Raw genomic sequence first — 23,639 nt, 5'->3', positions numbered from 1 at the left:
ATGACTATATCCAACACATAGCATAGATTGTCTATTAAGCAATGTGCTAGGCTTTGGGAGGTGGACAAAACAAGCATGACCTTCCCTTGTGGAAGCTGGAGTATTTGTCCTTCACTATGTACCCAATGTACTTACTACATCTTTCAAACAGATATTTATCTTTGATTTTTGTTTGTTTGTTTGCTTTCACAGTCTGATCCCAGCCTCACACACTGCTATCATCCCTCACTACAAGAGTTGCTAAGCCCCACAGACTGGACAGGCAAGATGTACCTAAAGCCAAATTCAGCCTGCCTGAGACATAGAATGAATAGCAAACTTTAGCTAATGAGCCAGCGCAGGAGCTAGCAGGCCAGAAGGGCGTAACCACTAGCCTGCTGCACCACTGCAGCTTTTAATTCCATCTAAGAATTAGGCCAGCCAGCCTAGAACAAAAGCAATTATAATTTTAGATGAAATGTAATTAATTATATCATTTTGAGCTGTTCAAGATTAATTCCACTAAAATCATATCAGAAACCAGGCATTAAGAGGATAACTAAAGAAATTAGACTAAATAAAACCCCTAAATGCACTGAATTCTCCAAGAATACCACTCAGAACTCTGGTGACTCATTATTTCTATCCATAAAAAGCTAATGCATAAAATTCATAGAACTATAGGCCAAAAAAGTCAACTTTAGTATGTGACAGTTTTAAAATCAAAATTAAAAATTAAATCCTTTTTTCTGCCAGACGTATTGGCTCGCACCTGTAATCCCAGCACTTTGGGAGGCCAAGGCGGGTGGATCACTTGAGCTCAGGAGTTAGAGACCAGCCTGGCCAACATAGTGAAACCCCATATCTACTAAAGATATAAAAAATAGCTGAGTGTGGTGGTGAGCACCTGTAATCCTTTCAGCTACTCAGGAGGCTGAGGCAGGAGAATTGCTTGAACCCAGGAGGTAGAGATTGTAGTGAGCAGAGATCGCACCACTGCACTCCAGCCTGGGCAACAGAGTGAGACTCCGTCTCAAAATAACAATAATAATAATAATAATAATAATAATAATGTTTTGTTAATGTAGCCCACCCACAGGTCTAACCATTCATTCCTCTACTGAAAATTCTGCATTATTTGTATATAGTCAAGCCTTCAACCTGGGAAACATTCTCTCTTAAAATTATGCATTAATTTCATTAATCAATTACTTAGGGTCCTAGGGCACTGTACTGTCACTACCTACAATTAATTGTGTGGCGAATTATTCAGACCACTAACTGCTACGTGAATTATTACCTCCAGATGGTTTCCCTCATAAGCCAAAGGATGGTAAGCTTGGGCAGAATCAAAACCCACGTTCTAAGTCTGGTATCCAAAGTAAGCAGAAGTATTACTTTGCTTACTTTGAGGTATTACTTACCCCTCATAAGCTTTCCTGTTCACTCATTTCTTACCCAGATGATGAAGTACACTGAACAGGCTTGAAGAATAGTCACACTAATCTAGAGACAATAAAGGGAATTGATCTCTCAGGCCCCTTCCAAATCTAAACCTTTTATGATTATCATTCTAAATATGAAATGCTATTTCCATGATTTATTTTCAGTACACGGTTTCTGCATATTCTTCCCTACATTGCTTAGAAAACTTATTACAGCTGCTTGCTGATGTTTCATTTGCTGTTCTATGTTCTTTCCTGAATTACTGATTTCTAAGTGTTTTCCATCCTTTATCTGCTATTGCTCACATAGCTGTTGGTAAATAATAATAAGCTTTGGGTAAATGGATTTTAATTTTATGATCTTTCTAAGCTCTCTAAATTGTTTTAAATTATATTGCTTCTATCATCCTAACACATTTAATTGTGTCTGTACAATTAATAAGTATAAGGCTTCTTCTAGATTTCTAATTAAGAGAAGAAAGTTCCCTTGGCATACCACAGGGCACCTGTGCCCACACAAAGACTAAGCGAGTTATCATTATCCTATTTATAGTTCTTAAACCCTGAGCTCAGAAAAATTAACTTTTAGTTTATGTGAATTCATTATTTTCTCATTATATTTTATGAACAGGCAAAAATGTGGAGGCTTAAGGGTGAAGGGTAATGAATTAAACAGAAATATTAACCAGTCCAAAAATAGTATAGAAGCTAAAATTTCTTTCCTCCTTTTTAGCAAAGCACACATTATAAGTGAGGCCCAGGTGAAATTAACTTTAAAAAAATAGGTAGATCATGAAAATTCACTGCTGAGGCTTTACATATAAGTGGTAAATTTCAGCCTTGAAAGACAGCTACAATACACAGAAATCTGATCATGGAAAAACATGGCAAAATATTAAAATTACCACATGTTCATAGAACTTCACAAACAACGTTCCTGAGAAATGAGTCAATTATAACTATATTCCATTTTTGAAATGTAAATCATGTCGATGATATGAGCAAATATGTATACTTTTACCAGGAAGTAATATTTGGGCTTAGAATACCTTAATTGCAATCTTTGTTTTTATTTCTTGCTCTTTTCAGAATCTCTACTGACACCACGCTTGGCCCCCAGCAAACCCTTCACAGGCTGCATACGCCACTTTGTGATTGACGGACACCCAGTGAGCTTCAGTAAAGCAGCCCTGGTCAGCGGCGCCGTAAGCATCAACTCCTGTCCAGCAGCCTGACACAACAGAACACAGCCGCCCAAATACAAAGTTCTTTAGAGCACTGAAAGAAACACAAAGCCAGCCAGGAGGAACAGCAACTCTTCCTTCTGGTGGAAGCTTTCATCTAGTTGAACAGGACTTAAATGAATCATCAGGGACTGGATATTTCTTATTTCTCATTTGGATTCTTACCTTGAGTCCAAAATGTCTGCAATGGACAATAATTGAAGGAGTGGCAAACTTACTTGTATTGAGAGCACACGCAATTCCTACTGGTGAAATTACTGTTTCTGTTTTCTAATAAAATAGAAGGGATTCTGAATAAACATTTGCACACATTTTTGAAGTGCGGCTAGATTCTCAAATTCACCTTTCTTCCAGTGAAGATAACTTTCAATCTATATAAAAATCTCTTTGTCCTAAAACTACCTTTCTTTATTTTGAAGAGACTCACTAACTTACATATAATCTAAAATTAGATAATAGATTTGTTTTTAGCCCTTTTGTTTGGTCTATCGGTATAAGAAGAATATTTTAGGTTTATAGCTGCAGTTATCAAGGTTTAATAAAGTAAATTTCTAACAGAATACTAGAAAAATGTAGTATAATTTAATTTTTTCTAAATAAGAAAAAGGGAAACTACTTTTTTCCCTTCCTTATCTGTTTAAAAGAAAAATAAAATTATACATGAGGGGGGGCTTCTGTAGGTTATTATTACTATTATTGTGTGTTCTATAGAAATCATTGAGGATATCACAACAAAAACAGGAGGACAAAATCGTAAGATTCAATTTCAGAGTACACAAGTCCTTTTATTAAAAGTTTGCTCCTAGCCTGGGCAACATAATGAGATCCCATCTCTACAGAAAAATTTGTACATGGGCACACACCTGTAGTCCCAGCTACTTGGGAGGCTGAGATCGGAGGAGTGCTTAAGCTCAGGAGTTCAAAGCTGCAGTGAGCTACGACTGCTGACTGTACCACTGCACTCCAGCCTGGGCAACAGAGTGAGATCCTGTCTCAAAAACAAAGTGTGCTCCCCACATTACCGGCAACACAACTAGTCTTATTTCTAAAATGTTATAATCTTTTTTCCAAGTAGCTACATTAATAAAGCCTAGAAAAAATGGGCTTGAATGGCTGGTAGAATATTAATATGTAGAAATGAAATAAAAGAATTATATCTGAAAAACTCAACTCAGAAGACAGAAAAAGAGAAAATAGGCCCTGATATCAACAGAATTAATAATACATAAAGGGAGTAACTTTTGAGGGGAGAGCATATAAAATATTTTGAGGAATTACCAAGGGAAATAAAACAATGTTACCTTGAAATGATTACATATATTACATATTGGTACATATGTCAATACCTACCTACATCCCCTGCTACCCTTCTGTCTGAAATATACAAATAATGATAATGTTGAAGATATCGATGAACATAGCTAACGTCTGTTCATAGAGGACTTACTAAGTGCCAGGCACTATGATAAGCTAAAGTTGATTATTTTATTTGTTCATTTCACTAATCCTTTGAGGTAATATTTGCAGCTCAGATAATTTGCCCACTGTCATTCAGCTGGACCAAGAAGCCAGTAGTCGAAACAAGACTGCCTGCCTCCAGGGGCAGCATGATTGTCACCTTGCTTGCCTGCCTCCAAAGACTATCTGCCTTCCAGCTGACCAGAGCCAGAGAGGTACCATAAAGTAGTGAGCTGGCAGGGTGTCACTGAGAAAATCAAGAGGGCACTTGCTTTGACTCATCTAGAAGAGCAGCAGGTTTCTAGGGGCCAATCCCTTCTTCTTTAAGACTGGGTGAGAGAAACCATTTCAGCACAACTGGCAGTGCAACACCTTGATGCCCCCAACACCACACACACAAACCTGCAGCACATGCACACACGGAGTCTATATACAGTACAGAAAGCCAACTGAACAAGCCCCTGTCCAAAATGTGAGTGCCACGAATTTTCATCTGTGTTATTCACTGATATGTTGCAAGAGCTGAGACCAGTGTCTGGCAGGTAAGTATATGCTCATAACGAGTGAATTTAAAGGAAGCCTAGTTTCCATAAAGTTATCCCCTCACCTAACCTCCTAAGGCAATCACTTGACTTGTAAATTTCCTGGAAGTCTGAGAAAAGGAAAAAACAGACAGTGACTTCTCTGAGTTCCACTGAGCCCCAGAAATCTCTCGTTTGCCTGAGGGTGTCGGGAGAAGCCTGAGGGAATAATGGTACAGTCCTCAGAGAGACAAAAAGCACTCTCTCAGGTCTCTGATAACCTTTCAAGTCCCAAAGAGTAGGTAAGAAGTTTGGCTACCATGAATAGGACCACTCAGTTTCTAAACGTCACAGCACCCAAGGACACCATTCCCAGAGAAGACTACTAGAGGGTAGGATGAGGTGGGCAGAAGGTAGATGGGATTAGGGGTGAAAGCCTGATGATCTGCCAAAGCATGGGACGGAAAGGCAGAAATGTAAGTGGAATGTAGCGTGACCCTAGCAGCCAAAAGAAACAGTTGAATCTCTCAAGGAACTCCTCAAGTGTAGTGATGGTGGCTGCTCAGGCTTGAGTCCCTCACCAGCCCAGCCAGACCACAGTTTACAAACAGAGAGCTAAATCAGCATCCTCAACAGAACATGTTGTCAAATGATCATGTCTAAAGACTGTTGATTAATGAGCTGATGTCAGCGAGGTGGAAGGTTATGAAAGCATGGTGTCACCAAGTTACCCTAGGACCTATTTGTAATACTCCCTTACAGAAAGCTTACACCTGGAAATGTAAGAAATGTGGGAAGGCAATTTATTCAGGGTAAAGGCCTTGGAAGACTAAATAATTCATACTGCTGAAAAACTCTATTTATCCTTTTAATGCCTTTAAATCCGTAGTGATGCCCCTACTATCATTCCTGATTTGATAATTTGTGTCTTCTTTTTTATCCTGATAATTCCACCCAGAGGCTTATCAATTTTATTGATCTTTTTTAAGAGCCAGCTTTTGGTTCTATTGATTTTCTCTATTATTTATCTGCTCTTATATCATTGTTTCTTCTCTTATCTTTATTACTTCTTTCTTTCTGCTTATTTTGGATTTAGTTTGCTCATTTTTTCTGTTTTCTTAAGGTAGAAGCTTAGATCATTGCCTTGAGATGTTTCTTCTTTTCTAATGCAAGAATTTAATTCTCTCTAAGCACTACCCATGCATTTTGATATGCTGTGTTTTCATTTTCATTTAGTTCAAAGTACTTTCTAATTTATTCAGTCATTTCTCCTTTTATTCATGAGTTATTCAGAACTGTCTCACTTAGTATTCCAATATTGTGAGATTCTCTGGGTATCTTTCTGCTATTAACTTATAATTTAATTCTACTGTAAGACATACTTTGCATACCCTTCCATACTTTGAATACTTTTCAATTTATTGAAACTTGTTTTCTGGCCTACAATATATTCTACTTGGTAAATTTTCCATGTGCACTTGAAAAGAATATACAGTATTCTGCTGTTCCTAGGTAAAGTGTTGTATATCGATTGTCATGTCCTCTATATCCCTACTGATTCTGTTTACTTGTTCTACCAGCTGAAATCCTGAACAACAAATGTGGAGTTATTTCTCCTTTCAATTGCATCCATTTTTGTTTCATGTACTTTGAAGGTCTGGCATAAACATGAAAGAGTGTTAGGTACTCTTGATGTCTTGACTCCTTTATGATTACGAATTGTCTCTCTTTACCTCTGTAAATTCTTTGCTCTGAAATCTTCTTGTCTATTATTAACATAGCTACTCCAGCTTTCTTCAGATTAATGTCTGCATAGTATATCTATTTCTATCCTTTTATACTTTTAATTTATCTGAGTCTTAGTATTTAAGGTGGGTTCATGTAGACAGCTTATAGTTGCATCTTTTCTAGCTAATCTGACAATCTCTGCCTTTTGACTGAAATTTAGACCTTCTGTAATTAATGCAAATATCAATATGATATGATGTAAATATATTACCTTTGTTCCTTCTTTCCTCTTTTCCTGTTTTCTTTAGAATTAAATGAGTAATATTTATTCCATTTACTCTCCACTATACAATAGTTAGTGCTACTGTATTAGCTCTAATTCTGTTTGTTAGGTTTTAGAGATAACTCAAGTTTAATTTACTTCATCACAGTCTATTGTCAAATACCATTGTGTCATTTCACAAATAGTCTAAGAATTACAAAAGTAAACTTCTATTTTCCTCCTCCTTTATTTTTTTGCTAGTATTATACATTATAATTTTACATGAAATATCATTGCCATAGTTTGCCTTAAACAGTTACCTTTAGTGTTTAAAAATTTTTAAAGCCTATATATTTATCCCCATATTTTCCATGTCTTGTGTTCTTTCTTTCTAAAGATCCAAATTTCCATCTAGTACCATTTTCTTTCTGCCTGAAAAACTTCCTTGAACATTTTTTATAGTGAAGATCTGTTAGTAATGAATTCTCTCAGCATTTGTTTGACTGAAAAGTCTTTACTTCACCTTCATTTTTGAAAGATACTTTAAAGATATTGCTCCATTGCCTTTTTGCCTTCATATTTTCTGATGAAAAGTGTACTCTCATTCTTTTGTTTCTCTGAATGCATGTGTCATTCACTATCAAGTTTTAAGATTTTTCTCTTCAATTTAATTAGGACATGTCATTGTTTTGTTTTCACGTTTCTTCTCCTTAGCGTTGGTTAAGGTACTTGGATCTGCGAGTTTATAGTTTTCATCAAATTTGGGGAAAAATATTTCTTCAAATATTTTTCTATTACCCTCCCTTCTTCTGAGAAGCCACTTACATATATATTAGACTGCTTGATAATGAAACGCAAAACGTATACTCTTTTCTTAATTGCTTTTTTCTTTGTACTTGACATTGGATAACTTATATAGCTATGTCTTCTAGTTCATTAATATTTTCTTCTCCAGTATCTAATCTCTTAATCGTATTCAGTGTATATTATTACTTTAGATATTGTACTTTTCATCTCTAAAAGTTCTATCTGGGTCATTTTTATACCTTCCATTTATTTCTTCATTATGCTTTCGTCTACTACTTGAATGATATTTATAGTAGCTTGTCTGCTGTATTTGTCCATTTTTACACTGCTATAAAGAACTACCTGAGACTGGGTATTTTAGGAAGAAAAGAGGTTTAAATGACTCAGTTCCACAGGCTTAACAGGAAGCATGGCTAGGAGACCTCAGGAAACTTACAGTCATAGCAGAAGGCAAAGGGAAGCAAGCACATCTTACCATGGTGGAGCAGGAGAGACAGAGGGAAAAGGGGGAAGTGCTACACACTTTTAAACAACCAGATCTCGTAAGAACTCACTCACTATCATGAGAACACCAAGGGGTGTTCTCCATATCCATGGAGAATACTCCATATTCATATCCATATGGGTGTTCACCATAATCCAATCACCTCCTACCAGGTCCCTCCCCCAATACTAGGAGTTACAATTCAACATGAGATTTGGGTTGGGACACAGAGCCAAATCATATCATTTACTAATGCTGTCATCTGTCATTCTGAGTCTGTTACCATCGACTAAAGATTCTCCTGACTGTGGAATGCCTTTTCCTTTTTTTTTTTTTTTTTTTTTTTCCCTTGGCATGCCTGGTAACTTTTTATTAGATGCTAATCACTGTGAATGTTACACTTTCAGTGCTGGATTTTATTGTAGTTTTTATTTTTATTCTGAGGGGTTGTCTCCCCTTGGATGCAGTTAAGTTACTTGAAATCAGTTTGATTCTTTCAAATGTTGCTCTTAAACTCTGTTAAGGCAAGTCCAGAGTAGTCTTCAGTCTATTCCCATCTCCATAACCTAACCCTAACCCTACTTTGGCAATATCTTGCTGAAGACTCTACTCAATGATCCATGTACTATATTAAAAGATCCACTATTGTTGAAACACACATTCTTCCCAGCCCTGTATGAGCTCTGAGGAATTTTTCTTTTTTTCTTTTTTCTTGTTTTCTTTTTTTTTTTTTTTTTTTTTTTTTTTGGGATGAAGTATCATTCTGTTGCTTAGGCTGGAGCACAGTGGTGAAATCTCAGCTCACTGCAACCTCCACCTCTCGGGTTCAAGCAATTTTCCTGCCTCAGCTTCCCAAGTAGCTGGGATTACAGGCACCTGCCACCATACCCGGCTAATTTTTGTATTTTTAGTAGAGTTGGGGTTTCACCATGTTGGCCAGGCTGGCCTCAAATGCCTGACCTCAGATGACCCATGTGCCTTGGCCTCCCAAAGTGCCAGGATTACAGGCCTGAGCCACCAAGCCCAGCCCTCTGAGGAATTTTTCATCACTCCTTTCTCCTGTCATTCTTTCTCCAGCCTCAGGCAATTTCCTGCCTCAATTTTGTTTTCTTCCTTTAAGGAATGTTCCATTTTATTTGGCAGACAAAATGAGGTTACTTAGAAATCATCCTGAGTCTCTCAAGGATTATTTTTAAGCTTTCTTAAAGTTGGTATACATGAGCCTTTAGTCTAGCTCCAGTTTGGATCTCCCATGAAAGTATGACTTTTCTGAGTTTCTGCTCAATGCCCCACATGTTCAAGATCTTTCCACTTTAACTAGTTGGCATTCAAACATCTCCCAGCTTGGTGTGAGCTCTGAGAGTTTTTCATCTTATAACTCCCTGGCAGTTTTTCTTTTTCACCTAATGTAACACATATGCATCTATGTCTACTTAATTATAAGTTAATAAACTTCTCATTTTTAAGGCTTACATGTATATTTTCAGAAGCAGCAAGGTAGACAAAAAACACTGGTGAAAATTGTATCTGATCCTAAAGTCAGTCTTTTGGAGACTACAATTTCATTAGATGGATGCTGACAGCCATCGAGAGAAAAGGAAATCACGCTGAGTTTCTGGGGACTACTGCAAGAAGAAAAAGAGAACATAGAGAGCTGGCCTCAACCTCAAAAGTGATCCTACATCCAACCAAATTAAAAAATCCACATGAAGTTTCTCAAAACCTACTACAAACAATTTATCAAGATAACTGGTTAGCACTTGGGGTACAATGTGATAACCAGACGTCATTTTTCTTGGAAAAATCGGGGTTAGAACCATAGCTTTGACTTCATTATCAATACATGTAACCAACAATCTGGGCTCCTCTATGGAAGTAACTTAAATGCCTTGCAGATTAACCATGGACTAAGAATTTTCTTTGATCTTCAATACTCTTCCAAAACACACAACCCCAGGGCTCCATTTCTCACCCAACATAATTATACCCGAGCAGAGCACTATCTAATAATATCAAGCCAGGAAACTGTCTTGGGGTACTAAGGTGAAAGGATTTAGCCAAGTAGCAACCCAAATATAAACAAGGAAATGAGCCTAAGACATATTAAGCATTTAGAATAAGCCCCACCTGACTGACGACCAAGATAGATTAAGCTTCATCTTTAATTATTGATATTAATGATCTGCCGTGAGCAAGACGATCTCTAAGGTATTTTCTAATTGCGAAATATTATTCTGTCTTATGTGTCAGACATAACTGATAGCCTAACACTACGTGTGCTTTGCTGACATTTCTGTCTGTCTTACCAAAAGTAAATAGTTCAACTGTTGTCATCATCTAAAGGTGCCACCACTTTTATTTGTTTACCAGATCAGCAGATGATACTGGTCCATTACCCTTGACCTAGTCAGACCTTGACAAAAGACCTAATGGTGCTATTTAGGATGCATTTCCTTGCTGCTTTGTGCAGGTGGCTTTCTCATTGTTGCATAGACAGTGATAGGAACATCAGTTATTGTCAGGCAATGACTTCCAGGGCACCTCCGGAGTTGCCTGAATAAAAAAGCAAATGACATGTAGTTAGATATTAAAAAGAGGAAATTTTTTTTCAGAGCACCAAAGTTTGATTGTATATTTTACTGTTTTAAATCACTTTGAAATCTCTGAATGTCATAAAATGAGTACAACATGGTGATGCTGATGAGGCACCCATTTTAGACTGATATAACAAAGAAATTGTGGCCTCTGACATACATTTAATCACAGAAAATTCATATATTCAAAGATAATCCTCCAGATATTCATTTTAAAAGGTATGCAATGATTGCTAAATGGCAAAACAAAAGTGCATAGTTACAAACATAAGAGATAATATCGTGGCAATTCATGTGCATATGCACCCTAAATCGCCTCAGTTGAGTGATTTCAAAACAAGAATGTTTGTGGCAAAATACAAAACTGAACATAGTATTTCACATACTGTTCAAATGTTGATAGAATCTCATATTTGAAATGGCCCTTAAATGACACCTAGTCCAAAAATACATCTAGTATATGAATTTCCTTTCCAACATTCCCACCAAATAGTCATTTAGCCTTACACATTTCTAAAGACCGGGAGCTCACTACTTCCCAAAGTAGACTATTTCATACTTGACTAACTCCAATTTTTAAGTACCTACAGCTGTTAAACTTAAATCTGTGTTCCCAAAATTTCCAACCCATGAGAATCTAACAATGTAGTATCTAAGGTTTTGCTATAGTAAACATCACAGAAGTGAAACTAATCATTCTGTAAAAATACTTTGTCTCACAGAATCTTCATACTCTATATCACTCTTTCTGTCAAAGGTCACAGCACAGCCAAAGTGACACTAATCAAAGCCAAAGTGACACTGAATCTGAGGTCTAAGTCTTTTTCATATTTTTAGCCTTATGCCTAGCACAGGGCCCTACACATACTAGCACTGAAGGTTGGTTTGTTTAATTGAATGTTATCTAATCGTGAAGCTATCAACAATCTATTAGGTTGGTGCCAAGGTTAATTGTGGGTTTTTTGTTAATAGCTAAAAATGTACCAGAAAGAGAGAAAATGAATTGGTCTATCATCAAGACTTACAGAAATACAAAATACAGACTCCATACTAAGGAAACCTGGGCTCTGTTCATACTAACTTAGAAACAACAATATTTTGGAATTGCTGAGGGTTTTTTCTTGCTAATACTGAATATCAGCTGAAGGTTGTATTGATGATAGCCAGTACGTATTTCCTCACTTGTGAGGATAGAAGACTTTACCTGGTTGGTGACATCTCCTTCCCATTACAGGCAGCACTGGAGCTCAGCCCCGGTTCCAGCCCAATTGAAGAGTCTCCTCCTTCCACTGGAAACCTCCTTGGCTGGGTTCCAAATCGAAAAGGCATAATTCACTGAAAACCTAGATTAGAAAGTTAAAATATTGAAAACCTAGATTAGAAAATTAAAACGTTGGGGTTGGAGATAGATTGTCTTCAAAGACTTGTATGGAATGTTTTAAAGAGTCAGAATCTCACTATGTCGCCCAGGCTGGAGTACAGTGGTTATTCACAAGTGCAATCATAAGGCACTACAATTTTGAAACCCTGGGCTTAAGCGATCCTCCTGCCTCAGCCTCTGAGTAACTGGAACTACAGGTGGACACAATGTGCCTGGCCTTGGGATTTTTAATATTACTATTTTGTTATAGACGTATAGAAACATTCTGAATGTTATTCTATTTTTAAATAGCTAAAAAAGTGTTAAAAATTACTGTATTTCACAACCATCCCTTACGTACAATTTTAAGTCTTGCAAAAAATACAAAATAGCCACTAAGCAATGCAAGGAAAATGTACCCTATGGTTAACATAACTGAAGACCATTTCTGCTGTGTGAAAACAAAATTCAGTTTGCCTTTAAATGGTTGTTGCAATCAACAAGCACCTCTCTACCTATCTATGCTCTTCTCTTCCTTTGGAGCACAGTTTCACATTCACTGAAATATCTTCAGCTAATCCTTCTGTTCCAGGTGATTATTCATTTCCCCCCTGCTTCTCTATAGTCACAGTATAGTCCCTGGCTCTGGCCCTTCCCAACTATGTGATCTTAGTCAAGGTACTTACCTATATTTCTCAAGGGTACATTGGTGATAATATTTTCTACTTCTAGGATAATAGTGAGGATTAAGTAAGGTAATACACGTAAAGTGCAGTGCCTAACACACAGTAAGTGCTCAGTAAGTGTTAACTATTACTATTCAGCAGGTACTACTGAGCATTAGTAAATGCATAGAAATGCCTGCAAGTATACCTGATATATGAAATTTATTATGAAATCGATATGATTTATATACACAAACATATATAAATGAACTCCTTACTGCCTACCTTGGAACTCTTCCCTACCCCATTGCTCCCACCCTTCACTCACTATGGCCAATGCAATCCACTAAGCCTGAATTTACATTTTACTTACTCTATAACTTACTTTTATAACCCCCATTATCCACATTTTCATAGCAACCTTTATTTCTCCTTGGTAACAGTTATCCTTCTAATTCAGGGTTTCTCAATCATGACACTATTCACAGCTGGGATCAGATAGTTCTTAGCTGGGGAGGGAAGATACTGTCCTGTGCACTGTAGGATGTTTTGTAGCATTCAAGGCCTTCACCCACTAGATGCAAATAGTACCCCTCTCCCAAAGTTGTGACAGTACAAAATGTCTATAGACATTGTCAAATGTCCCCTGGTGGGAGAGAGAGGCAAAATTGCCCACTGTTGAGAAACACTATCCTCATTTTGTGTAAATGTTTAATATCCCCCCTCATTCCAAGTCTGTCTTTGTCATCACTGAATACTTAATACCTAGAACAGCGCTTGGTTAGCTTTATCTTGAAATAATTTGCATGTATTCAACTATTAGTACACAAAGGATAGGAAAAATTTTAAATGGTGCAACTATTTCTTACACTTAGTATAGTATTCTATGCCTAAAAGTAAATGTTTATTGGTGGTAATAATAAAATCAAATTAAGGTTTAAGAATTTTAATACAATAACTTTTGTAGACTGTGTGTCAATATCAAGAAAAAAAGTGTTTTGTTCAATGATGATTTAGTAAAACCATAGTAAACTCTGTGGTTTAGTATAACTACCTGTCTATGCAGGTATTAACATTTAGCTAATTTGATCAAGGATAAACAGACTTACCAAAAGAGGCTGAGTCTGATTCCTGTAGAGGTGAATAAATCAATGCTTTCTACTGGCCTTCCATAGAAGGCTGGAATTGCCAAAGGAATGATGATCAAATGTTCCAGTGACACCCGGAAATTATGACATCAGGAGATTCTTTCACATAGTTTCCTACCTGCTAAAGAATCAAACATCTCAATGCATAGCTCCAACAACAAGCTAAGGCTTAGCTAAAAATTTTCTGTAAAGCTTTTTGGAGAGTTTCATTCTTGTTTTTACTGGCTTATTTCCCTACAATATTAGTATTTTCATCCATGAATGGGGACCTACAGTCTGATCCATCTGTACAAAATCAGAATTGAGATTCTTCTCATTTTATATCCTGTTTTCCTCATTCTCTTTCTCTCCTAGACCTTCTCTTATAATATCCCAAATAAATACAATCTATCTATATCCTCATTCCACTCCAATATCCTCAAACCCAAATTATACCTTTACAAATTTCTCTATAACTTTTACATGGGATTCTTTACACCCCCTCTTTAATGCCTGGACTAACCTTTTTTTTTTTTTTTTCCTGTTTCCTCAAGAGAGTCTTCAAATTCCCAAATGGCTGGAAGAATTACAATTGTGAAAGGAAGAACACACCTTGTACTGTCCTCATTATTCTGTTCCCTGGGCCCCGGGCTGCTTCTCTGCTGATTTCTCTAATGGCTCTCCCTCTCCCAATTCATTTTTGGCTTCTAAATCAATAGCTTACCTCATGAACAGCTGCTCTACTCAGTAATGTTTAGTTTAACCCTTACACCAGAACATAACTCTTCAGCTAAGCAGTTTTTCAGTTTTCATATCTGATGATTAAACCATTAAATGTTAGTGAGCATTCTTACCACTGTTGTGTTTTCACATGACTCATGTTATAGAACACTGGCATTTTACATAAAAATTAACTTGATGTTGGATACAATCTTACCTCTACCTTCTTTTTCTTACTAGGGTACTATCTGTGAATAAGTTGATCACCATTTTAGCTGGGAAAACTGATGGTGTCACAGTCACACAAACAAATAATTGCTGGCCATTGTTAGCTAAGGTATCATTAGGACCTAAATATTTAGTACTTAGGATGGCAAAAAAAAAAAAATAGTTTACATGTTTGAGAAGTGGTAGCAGTGGGAAAATGATGGGTTTCGGCATCAGAATTAGGTTTGATTTTTTTTCTTTTTTTTTTTTTTCTTTGAGACAGGGTCTTGCTCTGTCACCCCGGCTGGAGTGCAGTGGCATGATCATGGCTCACTACATGCAGCCTCAATCTCCTGGGCTCAAGCAATCCTCCCACCTCAGCATCTCAAATAGCTGGGACTACAGGTGCAAACCACCATGCCCAGCTAATTTTGTATTTTTTTGTAGAGACAGGGTTTTACCATGTTGCCCAGGCTGGTCTCAAATTCCTGGGCTCAAGTGATGCACCCACCTTGCCCTCCCAAAGTGCTAAGGTTACAGGCATGAGCCCACTGTGCCCAGCCAGGTTTGAATTTTGACACAATGTTAACTCTGAGATTTTAAGCAAATCACTAAAAGTTTGTCTGTAAAATGGTATTAATTCCTACCTTATAAAGTTGTTGTGAGGAATTAAAAACAATTTAACATGTATAAAGCCAATGACTGGGACACAAGAATTCAATCAGCACTACTTCCTACATATTTTTGTGTCATTCTTGAAATCAGAGTATTAAGACACTGATTTCACTTTTTAGTCACCGATATATATGAAGTAAAATATCTGTAAGTGGGATATTCTTAAAATTCTGTAATTTACCATTTTAACTAGTCCATTTGCCATACCATGTTTCTTTAGAATGGGTGATACAATGAAACAAATCAAACGTTAGCCTTAATGATGAAACTTTACAACAGTAGAATGATACATCAGAACACAAAAGGAACTTGAGTCTCCAGCATATTTTCATAAAGCAATAGATAAACGGAGCAATACAAATGGTGAATAAAAAGATGGGGAAGTATCCAAATACCTCCTTAAGTATCATAAGCTCAAGAGCAATAGTCTTTCAATTCTCAAGATATTAATTCATGAGATGCAGAAAATGAGTGATATTTGAATTTGTCATGTTCTAAGAAAAAAAGACCCATGGACTTCATTCATTCATTTAACGAATATTTGCTGAGAATCCACCAAGAGTCAGGCACGTGTTAAGTGTTAAGATAAAAGGTTAAGCTAAAACAAACACAGTTTCTGTTGTGGTAGAGTTTATAGGTTACAATAGGATTTGTTTTGGTTTAGGATATTTAATCTAAATCTAAAAGATGAGTGGGCATTAATTAGGTGGCAATGAGTGGGAGACAAAAACATTGACACAGTTGAGGAGGGGGCAAACAGAGGAAAACAGCATGTGCAAAGGTCATGCCAGTAAAGACAATAAAAAATCTGAAAGGCCAGCATAACCAAAGCAAGGAAAACAGAAAATAAATAGAGTCTGAGACATAAGTACAGACCAAATCATGCAGGAGCATAAACTCAAGTTAAAATTTTAGACTTTGTCTTATGAACAAGGAAGCCCATCAAATAATTTTAATTTCTCAGGACACATATTTAGGTTTCATTGATTTTTCTCTATTTTCTATTTACCATTTACTTGATTTCCACTCCAATCTTTATTATTTCTTTTCTTCTGTCTACTTTGGGCTTAATTTGCTTTTCTTTTTCTAATTTCTTAAAGTAGAAGCTTAGGTCATTGATTTTAGTGCTTTCTTCTTTTCTAATGTAAACATTTAATTCTATAGATTTCCACCAAAGCACTCCTTTAGCTGCATTCCACAAATTTTTTAATTTTGTATTTTCATTTCCTTCAGTTAAAATTTTTCTTTTTTTTTTCCTTGGCCTATGGGTTATTTACAATTATATTGTTTAATTTTCCAATATTTAGGAATATTCTACTTTTCTGTTACTGATTTATAATTAGGTTCCATTTTTGTTAGAGGACATTCTTTGTATGACTTGAATCCTTTTAAATTTACTTAGACTTGTTTTTATAGCCAGAATGTAAACTGCCTTGGTAAATGTTGCACACATACTTGAACGTATATGCTGCTGTAGTTGGCTTCATTGTTCTATATAAGTATTTTCCAATATTTAGGAATATTCTACTCTTCTGTTCTGATTTCTAATTAGGTTGGTTCCGTTTTTGTCAGAGAACATTCTTTGTACGACTTGAATTCTTTTAAATTTATTTAGAGTTGTTTTTATGGCCAGAATATAAACTGCTTTGGCAAATGTTCCACACGTACTTGAATGTATACGCTGCTATAGTTGGCTTCAGTGTAAGTAATTTGTTGATTGACAGAATTGTTCAAGTCTTCCACATTCTTACTGATTTTCTATATACCTGGTTTATCAACTATTGAAGTAAGGGTGTGAAATCTTCAACAATAATTGTAATTTTATTTACTTCTCCTTTCTATTCTGCAGTTTTTAGTTCAAGTATTTTGAATATGTGTATAATTTATAGATAAATTATACCACCTCACATACACTAGAAGAACCATATAAAAGTATAGTCCATTTCCCCTCCCACTACATATAATTTTGTTGTCATATTTTAATTCTATCTATAGTACAAACCCCATACACATCGTTATACATTTTCTTTTAAGCAATTGTCTTTAAAACAAGTGAAGTCTTTTATATTCATCTACATATTTATCGTTTTCAGTGCTCTTTATCCCTTTGAGTAGGTCCAGATTTTCATACAACATAATTTTCCCTTTGCTTGAATGTTTTCATTTAACAGTGCTTGTCTGTTGCTGATTAATTAATTTAGCTTTTATATCTCTTTTTTTCATATTCATTGTGGAACAATATTTTAACTGGGTATAGAATTCTCAATTGTCAGTTTTGTTTTCTTTAAGTACTTTGAAGATTTGGGTCCACTATTTTCTGGCTTGCATTGTTCCCAACAAGAAGTCTGTTGATTTTTTTTATCTTTGTTCCTCTATATGTAATATGTCTTTTTTCTCTGGCTGGCTTTAATATTTGTTTTTTTATCACTGATATTAAGCAATTTGATTATAACGTACTTGTTGTAGTTTTTTTTCTGTTTCTTGTGCCTAAGATTCACCGAGCTTCTTGGATCTGTGGGTTCATAATGCTTATCACATTTGAAAATTTTTTAGCCTTTGTTTCTCCAGATATTTTTTTGTTCCCTCCTCTGGCATGCCAATTACATGTATGTTACATTGTTGAAAGTTGTCCCACAGTTCACTAGTTCTCCTTTTATAAAAAATCTTTCTGTTTTCTGTTTTATTTTGCACAGTTTCCATCACTACCTCTTTAAGTTTGCTAATCTTTTCTTTTGCCTAATGTCTAATCTGCTCTTTATTCCATCCATTTTTCACCTTAGATGTTGTACTTTTCATCTCTAGAAGTCTAATTGGGATCTCTTTTATATATTTCTTTGTCCCTTCCCAATCAGCCTGGGCTTCCTTCTGTCCTTCTGAACATATACTGCTTTAATGTTCTTTTAATTTTATGTAATTGTTATGTTTACTAATTCTTTCATTTGTGCCATTTCTTGTTCTGTTTTTAACTAATTTTTCACCTCACTATGGGACTCATCTTTGCATATCTGGCAATTTTTGACCTGAGTGCCAGGCATTGTGATTTTACATTGCTAAACAATTTTATTTTTATTCCTCTAAGTATTTTTAAGTTTTGGTCTGGGACACAGTTATTTGGAAACAGCCTGGTTCTTTGGAGGCTTGGTTTCATGCTCTCTTAGGCTAGATCACAACAGCCTTTCATCTAGGGCTAATTTTTCTCCACTACTGAGGTATCTTTCTGAGTATTCAACTCAATGTTCCAGCTATTTTAAGGTTTCTCCACTCAAGATACAGGGAATGTGAATTAGTCCTAGCCCTATGTGAACCCTAGGAAATGTTCTGCCCGCTTATTTCCAACGGTTCTTTCCTCAGTGTTACTTAGTTTCCATGAATTCATGCAAGGATCAGCACTCAGTTTAGGCTCATGAGCAACTCCCTAAAGATTTACAGAGTTTTCTTTTTGCATACTCTCTCGTCTTTGGCATTCTGCCCTGCAAATTGTAGCTGTCTGATCGTCCAAAATTTCTAACTCTGTCGCCTCAACTCAATGTGGCCATTGGGTTGTGTTTGAACTCTATTCATTAGAAAGGTGACATTAGGTCTAGCCTACCCTCAAGGAGAGGGGCTTACACAAGAACAGGAGACAGAGATCATTGGGTGCCATCTTAGAGGATGCCTACCACAGATGCTGTATTCTGATGTAATGTCTGAGAATGCTTGTGCAGTACACACAAGCATTTATCAAATATTTCTGGCTTTCTCTTTTCCAGAAATTGAAATTCCTGGCCACCTTATGATTACTTGCAGCCCATGTGATTAGTTTTAGTCAGTGAATTATAAGCAACCATTAATTGCTAGTGCAAGACCCTCCTGAGCTTTGTCTCTACCACAAAAACCAGAAATGTATCTCACATCATAAATAAAAATCAACCAAAATTAGTTCAAGACTCAGACGTAAGACCTGAAACTAAAACTACTAGGAGAAAACAGGAAAAAAAAATCTCCACAACATTAGTTTGGGCAATGATTTCTTGGATACGACTCAAAAAGCACAGGAACAAAAACAAAAGTAGACAAAAGGGACTACATCAAACTAAAAAGCTTCTGCACAGCAATGGAAACAATTAATAGAATGAAGAGAAAACTCACAGATTAGGAAAAGATATTTATAAACCATACATCTGCTAAGGGGACAACATCCAAAATACATAAAGAACTCAAACAACTTCACAAGAAAACACATAGCCCAATTAAAAATGGGCAAAGAATCAGAACAGACATTTCTCAAAAAATACATATAATGGCCCACAGATATATGAAAAAATACTCAATATCACTAATCATTAGGGAAATGAAAATTTAAAAACATAATGATATTTATCACCTCACATCTGTTAGAATGGCAGCTATCAAAAAGATAAAAGATAAATGTTGGCTAGGATGTGGAGAAAACAGAGCCTTTTTAACACTGGTGGTAGGAATTAAATTAATACAGCCATTATGGAAAACAGTATGGATTCCTCAATCAAAAATAGAATCACCGTATGATCCAGCAATCCCACTTGTGGATATATATCCAAAGGAACTGAAACAAGTATGTCAAAAAGATATCTGCACTCCCACGTTTACTGCAGCATTATCCACGATAGCTAAGATATGGAAGCAACCTAACTATCCATCAACAGATAAACAAATAAAGAAACAGATAAAGAAAATGTGGTATATATACACAATAGAATACTATTCAGCCTTAAAAAAGAAGAAAATGCTGTCATTTGTGACAACATGGATGAACCTGGAGGACATTATGCTAAGTGATATTAGCCAGCCACAGAAACACAAACACTGCATGATCTCACTTATATGTGGAATCTAAAAAAGTCAAGCTCATAAAAGTAGAGAGTAGAATGGTGGTTACCAGAGGGTAGTAAAGCTGGAGGGTGAGACAGGGATAGGGAGCAGAAGATGTCCAAAGGATACAAAGTTTCAGCTAGGAGGAATAAGTTTTATAGATTTATTACCCAGCATGGTGACTAGTTACTAATAATATATATTTCAAAACTGCTAAAAGAGTAGATTTTTAATGTTCTCATCACAAAAAAAATCTGAGTATGTGAAATGACAGATATGTTAATCAGATTGATTTAATCATTCCACAATGTAAATATTTATCAAAAAATCAACTGTACCCCATTAATATATACAATAATTAATTTAAAATCAAATAAATCAAAAACTGGACCAAATAATGGCAGATCATCAGCCTGAGTGCCAGAAGGGGGATACCATAAAGCATAGCCCCCAGACACCCTCAACGGACATGCATCATGTACAAAAAAAAAAATGTGTTGTTTTACACCACTGAGATTTTGGGGTTGATTGTTACCATGGCACAACAAAGTTTATGCTGATGTATACAGACTTTTGTCCAGACTTAGGTACCGCTATAACAAAAACCTAAAATATAAGTCACCACACCTAAGTGGTCAAGGAGCAATTAACAAGGAAACTGTTGTGGAAAGCTAAAAGGATAGTGATATATGTCACTCAGGAACAAACCTATTGGGAAAAACCTTTGGAAAACTCTGTGATAGCCTAGAAAGAATTTGATTTAACTAATGAATTTATATGTTGGGAGAAGAGGCTGGAAAACAATAACATGCCAGTTGCTATTGTTTGTCAAGTTATATGAGAAAGAGATTAGCTCAGAAATGGCGGTGTGTACAAGCAAGAATAAAAACAGAGCACCCACAAATTTGAACTATATTTCAATGACAACTTACAAAAGCTATAGAATAATTTTCTTCTAAAATATTTTATTCCCCTTCAGAACTCTGCAGCATGTTTTCAGTGCCTTCCCATACTGAATGTGCTGTAGATGAGTCTAAAGTAGTCCAATTGTTTTTTCTTCATCCCACTCCCCTGTTCATTTCATGCCTAGGTACCTAAAAAATTCTTTCTTTATTCTGAAAAGTTGAATGACTTAATGAGGTTACATGTCTTGGTGTTGATTTTTCTGTAGAAATTGTCCTATAGAACATAGTGTGTATCCTTTTAATCTATGTATTTTTCTTCCTTTACTTTTTATATCAAGCACATTTCTTCCTCCATTTGCTGTGGGCACATGTTAATCTTACGTTGAGTTATCTTTGTCTCCTCCATACATATTATTTTTAATAACTTTCACATCTTCGGGTTTTGCCTAGTATTCTGTCATTATTTTAAGCCTTTCCTCTACATTATAATTTGATGTGCATCTCTCTAGTCTGCTTCTTAATGCTTTTAAAAATTATTCCTTTAAGTCCTTTAAGGTGGATGTTGTTTTCAGTTAATTTCCTTAGTTCTTTTATCTCCATTTTATTTCATTTATTCATCAAATATTTACTTACTATCTACTATATGCAAGGTACTATCCCTAGTAGTGGATAAAAATCACAAGACTCAGCCCTCATAGAGCTTGAGTCTTATTATTTTGGTATCTTGTCTTTAAGTTCCTGTTTTATTGCATTCATATTCTTAAGTTCTTCTTCAGCACAAAATATATATGATGAATTTTCTTTTTTCCCCTCTTAGGCTACGTTTTACACCAAGGTCTTGTACTTTACCCATCTTTTACATCTTTCCTTCCTTCCTCTCCCCCTCCCCTCCCTCTCTCCCTTCCCTCCCTGTCTTCCTTCCTTCCTTCAATATTAGTAGTCCATAGGATTCCCAATGATTTTTTTTCTCTTTTTCATTTTCAGCATGTGGAATTTTGTTCACTCTATTTGCTCTGTATGTTAGTCAGCTATCAGTATAATAAAACTGCACCCCAAAATTTCAGTGGCTTCAACCAAAAACATTTCTTTTCCTTATAAGATTCTGAATAGCCCGCTGCAGTTCAACCAGTCTCAACTTGGCTAACCTGGGTTTGCATATATGGAAGTTTTGGAGTGGCTGGCATGTGAGGCTCTACCTTGCTTGACTCTTAAGCAGAACTGTCTCTCAGTCTGATTCTCTACAGACTGGAGTTATTAATAAGACATGTTAGGACTTTTCTTTCCTATATGTGGCTTCTGGGGAATAATGATTGGAACTGCATGAAGGGTGGGGCTCTGCAAAAGCCAGTGTATCATCTCACCTAGCACTGATAACACACTGATACAGACCTATTCACATCACTGCCTACAAACTGGACCAAGACTTGAAAATTTTGGAAGCCCCAGACTTTGGGACTTTAGCATCAAGATCTAAAGTGCCCAACTCTACCTCTACCACTGACCCCATACTCAGTAAGCAGTCAAGAATAAATCCAGCCTACAAAAATTTACTGACCAAAAGCTGCCTATTACCAAAAGATATAAAATCCATTGCAACTTTAAACCTACCAGCTACCAGAGAAATGTAATAGTAACTACTACATGTCTTGGTGGGACAACAAAGTGTTCTAATCAATTGAATATTACAATTCACATTAGCACATATTCATAGTACATACCATATAACTTTTTATTAAACAAAGAAGACTTCTTAGAGTTTCGTAGTTCTTCAGAATTTTTGTGGAAAATATTTTATTAAATAAGTACTTGAGTTCTTAATTAAAATCTGGTCTAATTTGATCAATAGAAGTTTACATATTTTAATGTTTGACAATTTTAAGGAGTTGGTAGTGGTCATAATGCCTAATTTTTTAATCTTCTCCTCCTCTATCCCATCTAAATGCCTAATGTTAATCTCGTCTCTTCTATCAGACTTCTGTTTACTCATCTACATCCTCAACCACTGAATCTTATTGAACTTAAAGTCAACGCCATACAATTCTTTGAGTATTTCGCGTGTATGTCTTCAATCAGATTGTAAGCTTCTTGCTACTGGATCTATGCCTTAATTTCTTTTTAATCTTCCCAGAGAGCCTACAAGTTAATTTGGGGAGTATACAGCGTTTAACAAATACTGGTGGGGTCTGTGATCTTAGCTTTGCCATTTTTGTCAAAGTGTATAACCATTTAGTTCCAATTGTGCCCTGACATGTCTGTTTGTCTGCGGTTTCTCTTTGCTCAACGCCATTGTTCATTTTCTATTAGAATAAAGGTCTTGTTAGACAGAGATGCTAACGCAGCGTCCCGTGGAATCTGAATAAACGGACTGATCCACCGCCCAGGGTGTTGAGGCTGTGAACAAAAATTAAACCTCTGATAGCCTACAAACAGCTTAACGACACATATTTAAAAGTATCACTCCAAAGCCTAGTTACCCGCCAGTTACCCCGGCCTCCGGAGCTGCCGATGCTCAAAGATGTTGACAAGGCAGTTAGGATCTGCAGTCCAGAGGCCCAGTCGCTATGGTAACGGTGAGACGCAAGTGCACCTGCGCGGCCTTCTGACGGAAAACCTTAACCTAAACCTAGG

At 36.2% G+C, this 23,639-nt stretch overlaps 2 protein-coding genes across 9 annotated transcripts in view; one reads left to right on the top strand and one right to left on the bottom strand.

Moving 5' to 3' along the window:
* Positions 1-2,967, top strand: part of LAMA4 (laminin subunit alpha 4) — a 148,529-nt gene extending 145,562 nt beyond the window's left edge. For all 5 annotated transcript variants that reach the window (XM_028847051.2, XM_077999296.1, XM_015137555.3 and 2 more), the window contains exon 39: positions 2,514-2,967. In XM_028847051.2, the coding sequence (XP_028702884.2) occupies positions 2,514-2,659 (146 nt within the window). In that variant the 3' untranslated portion in view covers positions 2,660-2,967. The remainder of the gene's footprint in view (positions 1-2,513) is intronic.
* Positions 2,968-8,824: 5,857 nt separating this feature from the next.
* Positions 8,825-23,561, bottom strand: FAM229B (family with sequence similarity 229 member B). Of its 4 annotated transcripts, none has more exons than XM_015137241.3 (4): positions 23,497-23,561; positions 13,657-13,816; positions 11,727-11,865; positions 8,825-10,481 (listed from the first exon to the last, which is right to left on the bottom strand). In XM_015137241.3, the coding sequence occupies exons 3-4, from the start codon at positions 11,849-11,851 to the stop codon at positions 10,364-10,366; spliced, it is 243 nt and encodes an 80-aa protein (XP_014992727.1). In that variant the 5' UTR covers positions 11,852-11,865; positions 13,657-13,816; positions 23,497-23,561; the 3' UTR covers positions 8,825-10,363.
* Positions 23,562-23,639: the final 78 nt, after the last annotated feature.

Source organism: Macaca mulatta, chromosome 4 (genome assembly GCF_049350105.2).
Source record: "Macaca mulatta isolate MMU2019108-1 chromosome 4, T2T-MMU8v2.0, whole genome shotgun sequence".
Taxonomy (NCBI): domain Eukaryota; kingdom Metazoa; phylum Chordata; class Mammalia; order Primates; family Cercopithecidae; genus Macaca; species Macaca mulatta.
The sequence above is the reverse complement of the archived record's forward strand: the minus strand, read 5'-3'. Positions and strand labels throughout refer to the sequence as shown.